The sequence below is a fragment of the Pterocles gutturalis genome, unplaced genomic scaffold, assembly GCF_000699245.1.
Source record: "Pterocles gutturalis isolate BGI_N339 unplaced genomic scaffold, ASM69924v1 scaffold5303, whole genome shotgun sequence".
NCBI classification, from domain to species: domain Eukaryota; kingdom Metazoa; phylum Chordata; class Aves; order Pterocliformes; family Pteroclidae; genus Pterocles; species Pterocles gutturalis.
In genome coordinates this window covers 42084-55650 of record NW_010117818.1, presented here as the reverse complement: position 1 = coordinate 55650, position 13567 = coordinate 42084, and the positions used below count along the sequence as shown (strand labels likewise).

The 13567-nt window shown below is 34.5% G+C and overlaps 1 protein-coding gene across 1 annotated transcript in view; it reads right to left on the bottom strand.

Annotated features, from left to right (window-relative positions):
- Positions 1 to 1426: 1426 nt before the first annotated feature.
- Positions 1427 to 13567, bottom strand: part of NBEA (neurobeachin) — a gene marked incomplete at both ends in the record, with an annotated part of 47942 nt that continues 35801 nt past the window's right edge. The window contains 6 exons of the mRNA XM_010075939.1: positions 1427 to 1522; positions 2930 to 3098; positions 4803 to 4910; positions 6209 to 6339; positions 7459 to 7639; positions 10092 to 10100. Of these exons, the coding sequence (XP_010074241.1) occupies positions 1427 to 1522; positions 2930 to 3098; positions 4803 to 4910; positions 6209 to 6339; positions 7459 to 7639; positions 10092 to 10100 (694 nt within the window). The remainder of the gene's footprint in view (positions 1523 to 2929; positions 3099 to 4802; positions 4911 to 6208; positions 6340 to 7458; positions 7640 to 10091; positions 10101 to 13567) is intronic.

The following is a 13567-nucleotide window of genomic DNA, read 5'->3' as shown; positions in this document are numbered from 1 at the left end:
ATTTAATAAAATTAAAATATCTTTAAATAACTGTGTATTGAGGCAGTCTAAGCAATCACAATTTTCAAGCAAAGGTGGTTAAAAATAAAATATCCTATGCCTGACACACAGGCACATGCTCTAAATGCAAAAAAAAAAAAAAAAAAAAAGGAAGTAATGAAGTTTTAGGAGTTTATTCTGTAGCACCACAAACTACTGTAGTAATCTTCTGAACTAAGAGCAAATGATTCCTTTTTATTAATGATGGATTAAATAATACAAATACAACTATGTCACAACAAAGAATATTACATCAGCAAACTTAATGATCCAAAATATTTTTTCTTCCTTTGGATGTCAGACAATAGTCCTACTAATCAAAATCACAAACCCTTGTCTACTCATTGTTAGAATTTAAAGCAATTTATAATATACATACACGCACACACCAAAGTTTAAGAAATGCCAGATTAACATAGTGATAGTTTAAATTGTTGTAGTGAGTATTTTAACATAATGCTCCCAGAACAGTGTATGATAAGCATAGATTGCATTATTAGTAAAGTCAGAAGTTAACTACTGTTCTTTATAAACAGGATGAAATGTTAAACCTCTTCAGCTTTTTATAAATCAATGTTTTTACCCACTGAGATTTTTCAAGATTATACCAAGAACATTTTCATGAGATTAAATTTTTTAACCAATTTTACATTTCTTTATTTGCACCGCAGTGGGGAAATGTACATGCAAACCTGGCTAAAGTTACACTCAGGTAGCCCTCTCTTTTTCAAGTAGTGACATCTGAAAAATATATTCCCTACGTTATACAGTATCTATTAAAAGAAACAAACAAACAAAACAAATCAGGTCCAAAACACATAATAGTTGCTCTCGTCACAAAAGCAATCTTCTTCAAGAAAAGCACAGCACAGCACATTAACTAACAGGCATAAAATAATTCATGGTACATACAGTATCAGAGGTTTACATACCATCAAGAAGGCAAGAAAAAAAAGCGAGAAAGGAAGGCAAAAGAACAGGAAAAGATACGGGGAAAGGGAATACTACAGAAGAACTGCATACTTTATGTGGTATGCAATATTTTTAAAACAGGCCTGATCTAATTTTTACGGACCTAATATTGTAGAAGAATAACCACAAACCAAAAGCATTTAAAATTTCTACATCCATTCCCTCCTCATGAATGCTTTTATAAATTATTTTATTTCAAAACAAGTAAAGTTAATAAGTGGTAGTAAAAGTGGGAAAAAGATTTCCTAGAGAAATGTAGGCAGGAAGTTAGAGTTTTAAAGGTCTCATCAGGTCTGATCTCCATGTAACCTGAGGCGTATGCTTATTTATCAACAATTACATCACAGTTAGTTCTTGAATTACATTACATTAAATAAGAACACCCAAACAGGTTAGGAGATGATGTTAATATTACCTTTGTAAAATGAGTGGGCAAAGCTCTGCTCAGGAATTAACTTGGCAAGGAATCCATGGTTCAAACTTGGGTGAGGGATAGATGGTATGACCACAACTGTGGAGAAAATCATGGAATCAAATGTGAGCCAGCTAGTATTCATGTGTGGCCTGGTCCACTGTGGATCCATGACAGATATCCTATCTCATTGAAAGATGCAAATATGGTATTATCAACAAAAAAAAATGCATTTCTAAAGGAAGAAAACAAGTTCTGTATCAAGAGATAGGAAACATCATACCTACTATTTGGGCACTTCAAGAGCAACATTCACGGGGAAAAAGAGACAGAGAGAGAGAGAGAGAAAGAGAGATACGCACATAGGCAAGAAAATCATGAGTGAAATAGTTCACTGAAACTAGCAGTTTCTCAGTGAAGAACCATAACATATAACCAGCAAAGCACAAAAAAATTATGACTTTTCATAATTGATTATGTTCATGCAGTATATTTAAAATGGAAAGCCTACAAGAACATGGACTTTAAAAAAGTATGTGTAAACAGTAAATTAAAACATGATGAATAAGAAAATAATGACTAAATGTTAATATGACACAAATTGGAAGATAAATTCTGTGAAGAATGAAAATTAGCAACTCCATAAACGAAGAAAGTAATTAAAAAGCAATACAAGAAGAAAAACATACATAAAAAGCTTCATGGACAAATTCAGTTACTGTTTTCATCTCTTTTAACGCACAAGGTACAGTGATAATCAATCCAATCAGACTTGAAAAAACCTACTGAACTGACTGTAGAATATTTGAAATAAAGTGAGGTAAAGTTTGGATCTCTGATTTCAGATAGGTTCTGACAGCTAACAGACTCCCTCCCTCTCAAGATGAAGAACACATGCTAGTAAACACCACTACTACTAATAAAAATCAAACAGTTCAGCCAAAGAAGAAATGCTTCCTTTTTATTATACTGTTTCCATAGGCTTTTAAATGCAGGCACCAACACAGCAGGACTCCAAGAAAGTACTTAGTTCTCCACCACCACCCTGGCACAAACCTCCTCATTCAAACAAAAGGAGTTCGCATGGGAAAACAGCTGTGTTTGCTGTTTACCCATTTCATGGTATAGGGTTAGAGTTATCTGTTTGTCCTAACAAATAACAGATTCAGGAAGTTGTGCTGATCAACTATCTTGTACTTTACAGCTTTAATTCCATCAGGTACCTAGTTTCTTTATCATTATTTTCAAATTAAAGAAAAAAAGGCATTAAAAAAAAGGAATATGCAAATAAAAATTAGTTATACCTTATAAGCAAATACACAGAATAACTAAAATCTGCCAACATATGTTAAAGAACCAAATGATTACAGAGGAAGAAAGTAACAAATAATTTCCTGTTAGTATTTTAAGCTATTCACTAAAAATACTTTGTAGTAAAATAATTACAGTTCTAAAAAAAATCTTCATATCAAAATGAAAAATAACATCTGAAGAAAACAAATGTACCTGTACTTGTTGGTGAATTTATTTCTTGTCTGATATTTCTACCTGCCTGGCTCCCAGACCTTGCAGTTTCTCGTTGTGGTTCTAGAATATCACGGTATTTGGAGACCATCAGAACAGAAATAAAGTAGACTACCGCCAAAGCTAAGAACTGAGCCTGTTTGCTGTCATCCTGTGTTGGAGGAAAAGGAACAGATCTATAATATCGGACAGACACTTCCATAGAATTTTCACACAAGGCTTTATAAATATTACCTTTCTGAAATGTTACATCTGTTAACATAGTAGCAAATGGATTACGTAGAAGATTTAACGGATTTTCAGTGGAGTACTACACATACAATGTATTAAGTACTGAATTTTACAGGTAATTTGGCAACTACACAAGTCTCTGGGACTGTGGAATCAACAGGCTTTTCAGGCTAGAGGCCTGACCCTCAGAGTGCCTTCAAGGCTTCTCAACAGTAAGGGCAACTGACTTTCACTGCCCCAGGGGTGACTCAGAAAGCTCCTCCTAGAAGAAGGTAAGGGGTATTACTGCTGACAGTGAAAACTAAGCTCGCTGATGCTTTTCTAGCTAACACCAGATGCATAAGTAGGCATAACAGCTTCTGGCAGCATGTAAAAGCAGGAGGGATACGACCACTGTTTTTCTTCCAGCAATGAATCCCAGCTTGTACATTCTGACTTCTTCAACAGGATTCTCAGCAGCAATCCGAGTTTTCCAGGGTGATTTAAGTAAAAGCCAGGTCCACAACACTTTGCTGTCTTCCTTTTCCTCCCACCCCACGTAGTTTGCTGTGCTATGGCAACTACCATCTATGGCTTAGATATCACCCTGATTGGGCTTAAGCTGCTGTAGTTCAACTGAAATGTTTTTTATTATTATTATGGTGTAAAACCCAACACGGTAGAATTAAGACCTCAGCCTCTATCTGCTCCTACAGTGGTTTCACCCTGTCTCAATACCACAAGTATGCATTTTCTATTACACATCCAGTGTTTGCTTTCCATGTTTTCTGGGTGTTATTTAATTTGTCTCCATGTCTTTGCAATCCTTAAAATAACTAGAAATCCTCTTATTAAGTTATTTCATAGAAAGGTCAGAAACAATATTTCCCCTATTCTCTTCTCCTCTAGTTAAAAAAAGAGCAGCTGACAGAAGATCACCACCCAAATTCAACCTTGCCCATTCAAGATGATCATGTCATCCTGATAGATACTTTTTTTTTATGTCAAATTCTACTTTATTCTTTTAAAATCTATTTCTAACTTCAATATTCACTTCCATCCACTCAAACTTAGGTTGGAGAAGTTTGAACATATTTATTTGTGTATAACAATAATAATTCCTATTGTACTACTTTCAAAAATAAACATGTTGTGGTACAGTTTTATGCTGAAAAAAGTTGCAGACAAATCTGAAAAAACATTTTTGTATCTATTTATACATAACATATGCACATATATGTTTAGCAGAAGTACAAATTGTCTTTATAAATCAATTTGCTGCAGTTCTGTAATACATACAACAATTCTTCCTCCTACCCCGGTTGGCCAAATAGCTGACACCTTTAATAATACAGTTTTTATCAACATAGGCCATAACTGATTTATTCTGGCTGTGATTATTTGGCTAATATAAGATCAAGTCTGACTGTCAAACACAGTTACCTACTAATCTCAAATAGCTTATTAGTATTATTTTAAAGTGTTGAAAGTATCTGGTAGTTACAAAGCCAGAAGCAGATGGTTTGCAGATAATATACAGACTGCAACACATGAAGGATATTTTTAATTCTGGTAAAATCAAAATCTCTTTCAAAATATAAGTGATGATTTTGCAGAAGAAAGAATTACAGCACGTATTACTCACCACATCACGAAAAACAACTGCTCGTAGACGATTAATATCAACATCCTGAAGAAGCCGATCAGGGTCTTTTATTGGAGAAAGATTGCCAGGGACATTTTCAAGGGGAGTCTAAAAATACAAAGTAGTGAGATTTTTCCCCCTCCCCAAATATCAAAGCATCTCTGTTAGAACCTTAATTTGATACCTTTTTCAGATATTGCATCACTACTAGATGCCTTTTTACTTCCAATACACTTCCAACATTAGACTCAGACAAGTGTTCTAGAAATAAAGCAATATTTTAAATTATTGTCTTAATACTTGATATTTAGATATAAACTGTTACATCTTCTCAGTACCTCAGAACAACTGTATCTTTTCCCAGAGTTAAGATAATTTTCACACAAAAGGTTATTTCAGATTACAGTTGTTTCATAGCAGTACAATAAATTATTTCTAATACATGAGTTAAATTTAAAAATGATGAGCAGAAATATTTTTTTAAAAATTTTATGTTAATTTTACTCAGAATTATTACAGAATACTTACAGAATAACTGCTATTAAAACAAAAGCATAGAGTAGTATGCTTCCTTAAAAAAATGATAATGTATTACAAATTATGCCCAAGCACCTGAAAGTCTTCTTATCCTGATTTGTTTTGCACTGAATGTGATAACATGGAGAAATTTAATGTTTTTGTGAGATTTAATTAAATAATATTGTGAAAGGAGCTGAGTTTGTAAATGCTATCTGAAAAAGTCTTTAGAGAAGAAAAACCACCAAATTTAGTAATGAAATTATAGTAGCAAAAAAAGGAATCCTTTACATCACACAAAGTGTTGTATTTTAGTCATGGGCTGTGCTAAATTCTTTGAGATTTTAGTTTCGGGACTTTCAAAGTCTTAAAGCTGTAAACAAGATTAAAACAAAAAGATGAACAATGAATTATTGAAACTGGTAAAACTAAGTTGTAATTGAATATCAAACAAGTTTAATTCCTAAAATCAGACAGAAAATACTGATGTCTAATACGCATGCGAAGGTCTGTTGAAGTTACCAGGACTATGATATTCCACCAACAAAGATATGATTGCAGGATTTCATCAAAACTGCAAGTGTCCTGACAGATTTAAAAAGCTATGCAGGTATATGACAGATGCGAGTATGAAGAGGACTTGCTCTTTGAAGTAGACCAAACAAGAGTGAAAAAGCTGTTTAAAATTGCTCCAGTCATACTACTGCATTAACATTTTCTTGTTTCAAATAAGGCCCCCCTGCCTGCCCCCTACTTTTACTTTAAACCGGTTAATAGCAAAAAAAATAGCTTTTGCCAAATATTCGAGAAGGCATTTACAATCATCTTCTGATCCTATAAAGCAGTGGTACAGACTTGTCATTGCTGTTGGTAACTGAAGACTGGGTTACCTTGGTTGCTGCTGATGCAGTTACACCCTGAAGAGCATCTTGAGTTTTACTGCTGATTAATGACGTCTTGTTCACTCTCTCTCTCTGCCTGTGCCGACATTCTAAGCAGTTTCTCACAGCCACACAACAAACTGAAAAGAAGTTATGAGAATGCTACAAATTAGAATATTTTATAATTTTTATATTCAGAACATCAATTAGGAGTCTGTACATCCAGTCTGATATGTCAGTAACCGTGTCCAAATAGTAAGTGCAATATAATTCTCACATAGACTCTCTGTCAGCACTAAGAAAGCATTATGGTGACTTATTCATTTTATTCTTTAGTTGAACAACTAAATGTTTTATATAACTGGTACATCACTATATAAAAATTTGAAAATTATTAGTCCTTGAATTGCAGCTCTCATATGTTACTGATTGGTTAACAACACTTAAAATTTGAAAGTATTTAAGTACATCTAGAACAAAGAAAAATAGTAAGCAATAATTTATAATTTGATTAAAATTGATCATTGAGAAAAAATGACAATTTTATACCAGGAGCAATATAATTGACAATGACCTGATAAGTGGTATGACTAATAACAGGGCAAAAACTGACTAGAGAAATTATTCAGCATATGAGAGATGAAAAAGTATGTGGGACATAACATCAGCAAAACAGCATCATGTCAGATGACATTCAAAATTTAATGTTCACAAGGATAAAGTTATATAGTTTGCATAGAATAGCTTGAATTGTTATAAATTTTCAAATTTTGTAAATTAATTGTAACAGTATATAGCAAAAAGTAAATAGTGAAGAGAGGTGCCAGACCGTTGCAACACATATTAGGTCTAAAGAATCTGCACATGCATTCCATACTTTTAATCTTACACAGCTTGTAAGTAGTCTTCCAAATTCATGGAGACTTGGATAAGGAAACCTGCAACATGCAGGTAGCAAACCAGTTTTAAGAAAAAAATAATTTCTCCATTTACTTACTTTTATTTAGTATTTTTACTACCCCAAAATATATGCAACTTGAAATATACAAGAAAGAACAATTTCAGACATGTCATTTTAACTTACTCTTGTGCTTAAACTGAATCAACCTTAAAACTGTATCAAATCAACAATAAACGGGATTTTTATTTTATCACATCACAGTCAGTACAAGTCCTTTCCTGTATGTGTCACTATTTGATCCATCTGTAGCTCACTGACCTGTAAGTAATTATTTAATACATACTGTCTGTTGACTTACCAAGCCTTAGGCACTGTCGCATTAGACCTCCAGAAGACATGTTTTTTTCAGCTTCAATCTCACTAAAATTTAGAGAACTGGCAAACACTAGTACATCAACCATTGCCATCAGACGGCTCAGAAAAGTTACTGCTGTCTCTGCTGACATTCCTTGTGTCACTTCAATATTTTCCAATTCAGTCTTTAAAAGGAGATAATTGAATTAAAGTTTGAACACAACTGAAGTATAAAGACAGCACATCTGCATACAAATCTAAATTGTTACGCTTAAGGATAAATACATTCAAAAGTTATTTTAAAAACTCCTATTATTACCATTAACATAAACTATGAGTGAATTCAAAGTAAGACAGCATGAAGAGTGAGAAAATTATTTATATTTACATGCTACAATAGATGAGAAAAAAAACTAATATAAATGAGAAAGTCATTATCAATTATAGAAACAAAGTGTGGCTAGATAGTAAAATAATGCACAGTATATAATGGTGCAATGCACTCTTACATTCTTCCACAGGCTAAGCAAACTGACAGGTAACAGATGAAAGCAGTTACTGTCTGTGTAGCTTTTACGTTGCTCTACATAAACAAGTAAATGTGAGGAGTGGAGTGGGAAAAACCAATTTTGCCCTGTTTCCATGAATTAATTCTTCCTGGGAATTCTTATACCATATAGGAACCTGAGAGAGTCTTGTTCTCCTGGAGATCAGAAGAGAGCATGTTAACTCCCTCACGATAGCAATGGGGGGAAGTAAAACTGTGACAAGTTATATGGCATGCAGCTCACATTTCCCAGAGAATGGCCATTTCTTTCCTAACGTAGTGTTGGACTCTCCTTAATGGGAATCCACAGAAAAATGTTGAATGGGGTCAATATTTCTGAAATTTAAAAGGGGGGTCATGTTTTTCTCCAAAAAGATACTTAGATGACCAGAGTCATGTTTTCAAATGCATTCAGATGTCTAACAGTGCAGATAAGTGAGGAAACAGTAAGTTTAATTAGAAAAATAAATATCTGCTTAAACAATTTTACCTCTGGAGCTAGGCAAAATTGAAAACAGGATTCAATACTTCACCGTGTCCACATTTATATACATAAATACTATTTTAAAAAATGTTTACAGATGGCTGATTCTTATCAATTGTTAACAAGATTTCAGATTGCAGGGCTTTTCTGAACACAGAGTTTGGTCCCTTTGAAAAGTATTACTTTCATTGTGTTTGTTTATTTTTTTTATAGGTACTTCTAAACAAATGAATAAACCTCAAAATATATTTTGTGCTGTCAAGGCCATTTTCCTTCCAAAGAAAAAGAAATACAGAAAAATAAAAAAGCCTTTATTTCCATACTTCTAAAAGATTAGTATCCTCACTCATGAATCACTTTTTAAAATATTTTACATCCAAAAGTATAGAAGTGCAAACTGTGCCAAACAGTATTAAGGAAACAACTATTTTGAAAGATGAAAGATGTATTGTGGCATGTGTCATCACAATGATAGATACCACTTCATTTAATTTCTCTTAAGGATGTAACATGTCGGTTACATGAGTTATTTGGAAAGGGCTGTCATCTGTCTGATCTGTGCAATAATATCAGAATAATGTTAAAATGACAACTCTCAGAAGAACGATTTCCAGCCTATCTTCTTTAGCCAGGTCTCCCCTGGCTAGTGCGTCCTGTGTTCCTACTTTTTGGGAAAAAAAAGTTGATGTGTTTTTATAACAGACTGGAAAATCATTTTTGAAAGCACTCATCCAAAGAAAATATATTTTCAAAAATCTATAGCCATAACAGTCTGCTAGAAAAACTCATAGGTGGTTATAGAAATGTGAAGTTTGAACTCATGCTTGAAATAACATCAGGCTTGCTAGCAGCCAATTGACTGCCTGCTGTTGATTTTTCTCAAGCTTCAACTGTATTGCATCAATCATAGTTCTAAACCTCCTCAGAATATCTACTGCTTTATTTTGTTTTGCAAGTTATGTAATGAATTCCTTTTATTTAACACTTCACTGTATTTTACCAAGATTTTTGCAAATTTTAAATTGGAAAAAATATCTTTCTTTACAAATCTACCTAAAATTCTGATGGATATAAGAAAAAAAAAAAAAAGATGACTGCCAGTTTTTTTGCAGGAAAACTTACCATCTATTCTAGCTGTTATATACAGCACATTGCTCTTCTAATAACTTTTAAAATAAGTTCTATTGCTGATCAAGCTGCCTCCAGGTATTAGCAATATTTTAGATAGGTTTAGCTCAAAAACTCTTTACAAAGTGAACTGATCACCATCTAATGATTACTCAGCATACTTTAAGAGTAGTACACAAGTCTCCCTCACAAATAACACGTTCAGGGCCTAAAGAGCTTTTCTATTGACATTTAAAACTTAACTTAGCTCATGAAGCTGCCTACATTCAGTCCAGTAGATAAGAGTAAGCATCATACTTGATTTCACTAAGTTACTCAAGGGAAACATGTTAGGAAAAGATAATGATTATACCAAATATATTCCTATTGACATCCTACTATATAATAATAATAATAATAATAGCCAAAACATTAAATGATCAAAAATAAGGTATTTTTGAAAATGCAAAAAACTGAAACTTACAGCAGCAATACTAACCTTAGAACCCTGGACATGCAACAGACAAAACAGACAACAGATCACAACAATAAAAGAAAAAGAAAATTATTTAAGTTAACTAAAAACACAATGTAAAATTGAAACAAATTAGTATGTTGGAATTATACATTTGTTTAATTTATAATTGGAATAGCAAAACATTTCAGCTCAGCATGAATATTTGAAAATAAAGACTAAGAGATAGCTATGCACAAGGAAAGGAAAACTGTAAATCTTGTACTATTATGGAGTTTATGTAAACACTGCTTCTTCTAAACCAATGTACATCTTTATATAGTAAATAGAGCAATTTTATGAAGCAATGTAAACCAAAGTAATGTTTTCACTGATTATATAGAAACAAAATGAGTGTTTTACAGCAAGCCATTCAACTGAAATGTAATAAAGTAGTTAATCTTTGTACGAAGAAGCAAATATGTTTAAAATGCTTTGACAAAACGCATGTAAATCACAAAAATCAAACTGATTCTTCATGCATAACACTCCTTCCTTTGAAGCAACACATAACTCTCTCTGTATAATACATTTGGGTGTGATTTCTTCAACCTAAACCAGTGTCATACTGGATATCTGAATGCTCTTGAACCATAGAAAAATAATTCACTAAGCCCCTGGGACTGAGTTAGTCTTCAAATTTCAACATTCACAATTAAACAGCTGTGTACAATTTTTATGTTTTGATTTTAGGTAGAAGCACTTTCTCTCTTATCACAATGGGCTAGGGACTAATCCTTAGGTTTTCACTGGTTAAGTTTTAAAAAGAGACAGAAACCAAATTTTCAAGCGTATGTCAGTATTTTTGTCATTTAAATAGCAGAAAAACCTAATTTAACAGGAAGAAAAACAAGCTGAAACAAACTGCTTTTTTTCCTTTTGGAACAGACAATAACATGTTCAAACAGTTTTTAAATGTGTCTTCCTCTTTGGTAGCTGGATGCACCTCAGGAATTAACCTATGACTATTTTCTCTCAATTACTAGCTGACAATTTTTACATCAGTGTGCCACTGTTGATTCTCAAAATTGTTACAGATCGCACAGCACCTGTGGCATCATGAGTCATGAACATGATAATGCTGACATTATACACAGGACATACAGAAAAAATATCTCATCTTGGCTTTTATTCCACAAACCTAATAAGGCTGTCTTTAAATGTTTAATTGAGTTTTGTAGACAGCCATTCATATAACACCAGAAGCCCTCAGATCACAATTTGAGAGCTGCTGTTTTAAGTACTTCAAGCAATAATTAGAATTACAGACTTCATAAACTAAGTGGAAAAACAAACTAGTTGCAAGAGGTCTGGAAATTTAATCTCAATTGTCACATATATTTCAACTTCTCAAATTTTTTTTGCCTTACTCAGTGTCCTCAAGTCCTTGTCACAGCTGCTATCCTTGTACTAAGCAATGATTATTTCAAGTTCCCAACTTTTACACAGTGTTTTACCTGGCAATCAGCTGCTATTAAAAGAAAGCATCTTTTGCAGACCTTTTTCCTTACAGCTCCCCAAAGCCTGTGTTTTTCACACTTGTACATGATCTTAAAAATGCCTTCCTTATAGCTGTAATTCAAAAAAAGCCTCAAAGGCCTCCATCACAGAAAGAATAAAAAAAAATAAATCAGTATTTTATATTTTATGACCTCCTTATAATATTGGTAGAGTTATCTAATATCCCCCAACTTAATAAGCAAGACATCAGAATTAACAGTGGAACACACTCCATTTCATATCGTAAAACAAAACTGGTTAAATTTTTTTAGTAATATTTGCTTCCACCTCATATCTTTTCACATATTCTATTGGGTTTGTGTGGCAAGGTTTTGGTTGTGGAGGGGGCTACAGGGGTGGCTTCTGTGAGAACCTGCTAGAAGCTTCCCCTGTGTCCAACAGAGCCAATGCCAGCTGGCTCCAAGATGGACCCACCGCTGGCCAAGGCCGAGCCCGTCAGCAATGGTGGTAGTGCTTCTGGGATAACATATGTAAGAAGGGGGAAAAACACCTGTGCAACCGCAGCTGGAGTGAGGACTGAGGATATGAGAGGAAATTCTTCAGACACCAAGGTCAGTGAAGAGGAAGGGTGAAGAGCTGCTCCAGGCACCAGAGCAGAGTTTCCCCTGCAGCCCATGGTGAAGACCATGGTGAGACAGCTATGTCCCTGCAGCCGTGGAGGGTGACAGTGGAGCAGAGACCCACCTGCAGCCTGTGGAGGACCCCACGCTGGAGCAGGCTCCTGGCAGGACCTGTGGACCCATGGAGAGAGGAGCCCACACTGGAGTAGGTTTGCTGATAAAATTGGAAGTAAAGTTAAGCCCAGAAAGAAGGGAGGGGTGGGGGAAAAGTGTTTTTATTATTTTGGTTTGTCATCACTGTACTCTGATCTGACTTGTAATAAGTTAATTTCCCCAAGTAGAGTCTATTTTGCCTGTGACAGTAACTGGTGAGTGATTCTCTCTGTCCTTATCTCAACCATGAGCCTTTTGTTATATTTTCTCTCGCCTGTCCACTTGAGGAGGGGGAGTGATAGAGAGGCTTTGGTGGGCACCTGGAGTCCAGCCAGGGTCAACCGACCATACACATAAAAATAACAACCCTATAAAAACACAGCATTTGAAGCAAGCTCTTGTACAGACCCTGAGACAGAGGTGGTATAGACTTGAAATCAAGGGAAATATTAAAATATGTGGGAATAGATTCCTGTGAATTACAGTAAATTTTTCCCTGTATTCCATACAAATGTATCACCGACATTCTACTCAAGCCACTCACAGTTTTGTAAGTGGTTTGTTTTCACAGATAACACGTTTTTTCTTTTTTTCTCCCTATTCATGTTTAAAGGTTCCTATTCACAGCAGTATTCAGATCATTCTAGTCTGGATTAAAAAAAGCAAGGCAAAAGGCAGATTTCTATTACAAGAATTCAGTAGTGAGGAAATTCCATAATTAAGATTGTCTGTTCTACAGCAGACAAGGGATCATGGAGAAATTTTCCACCCAGCCCAGAAGAATTGCCATTTCACTACAAATCCTAACTATGCAAAGGAAAAAGGCTTTTGGAAATGGGAAGTTCCCCAAACACTCATCTTTTTAAAGAAGCTGTGACAGTAATGCTTTCTCAGCAAGGGAGGGAACACAATACAGGATCTGTTGCACAAAAGAAAAAATAAATCTGCAACTCCTCCACTATGCTGAAAGCCATTTTGATAAATTTATCTCTTCGTTCTTTTCTGCATATAGCTTTCTGTTGGTTTTGGCAGGGATAGAGTTAATTTTCTTCATAGTAACTAGTATGAGGCTATGCTTTGGATTTCTGCTGAAAAAATGTGTTGATAGCACAGGAATGTTTTAGTTACTGCTGAGCAGTGCTCACACCGAGCCAAGGCCTTTTCTGCTTCTCACACCACCCCACCAGCCAGTGGGCTGGGGGTGCACACGCAGCTGGGAGGGCACAC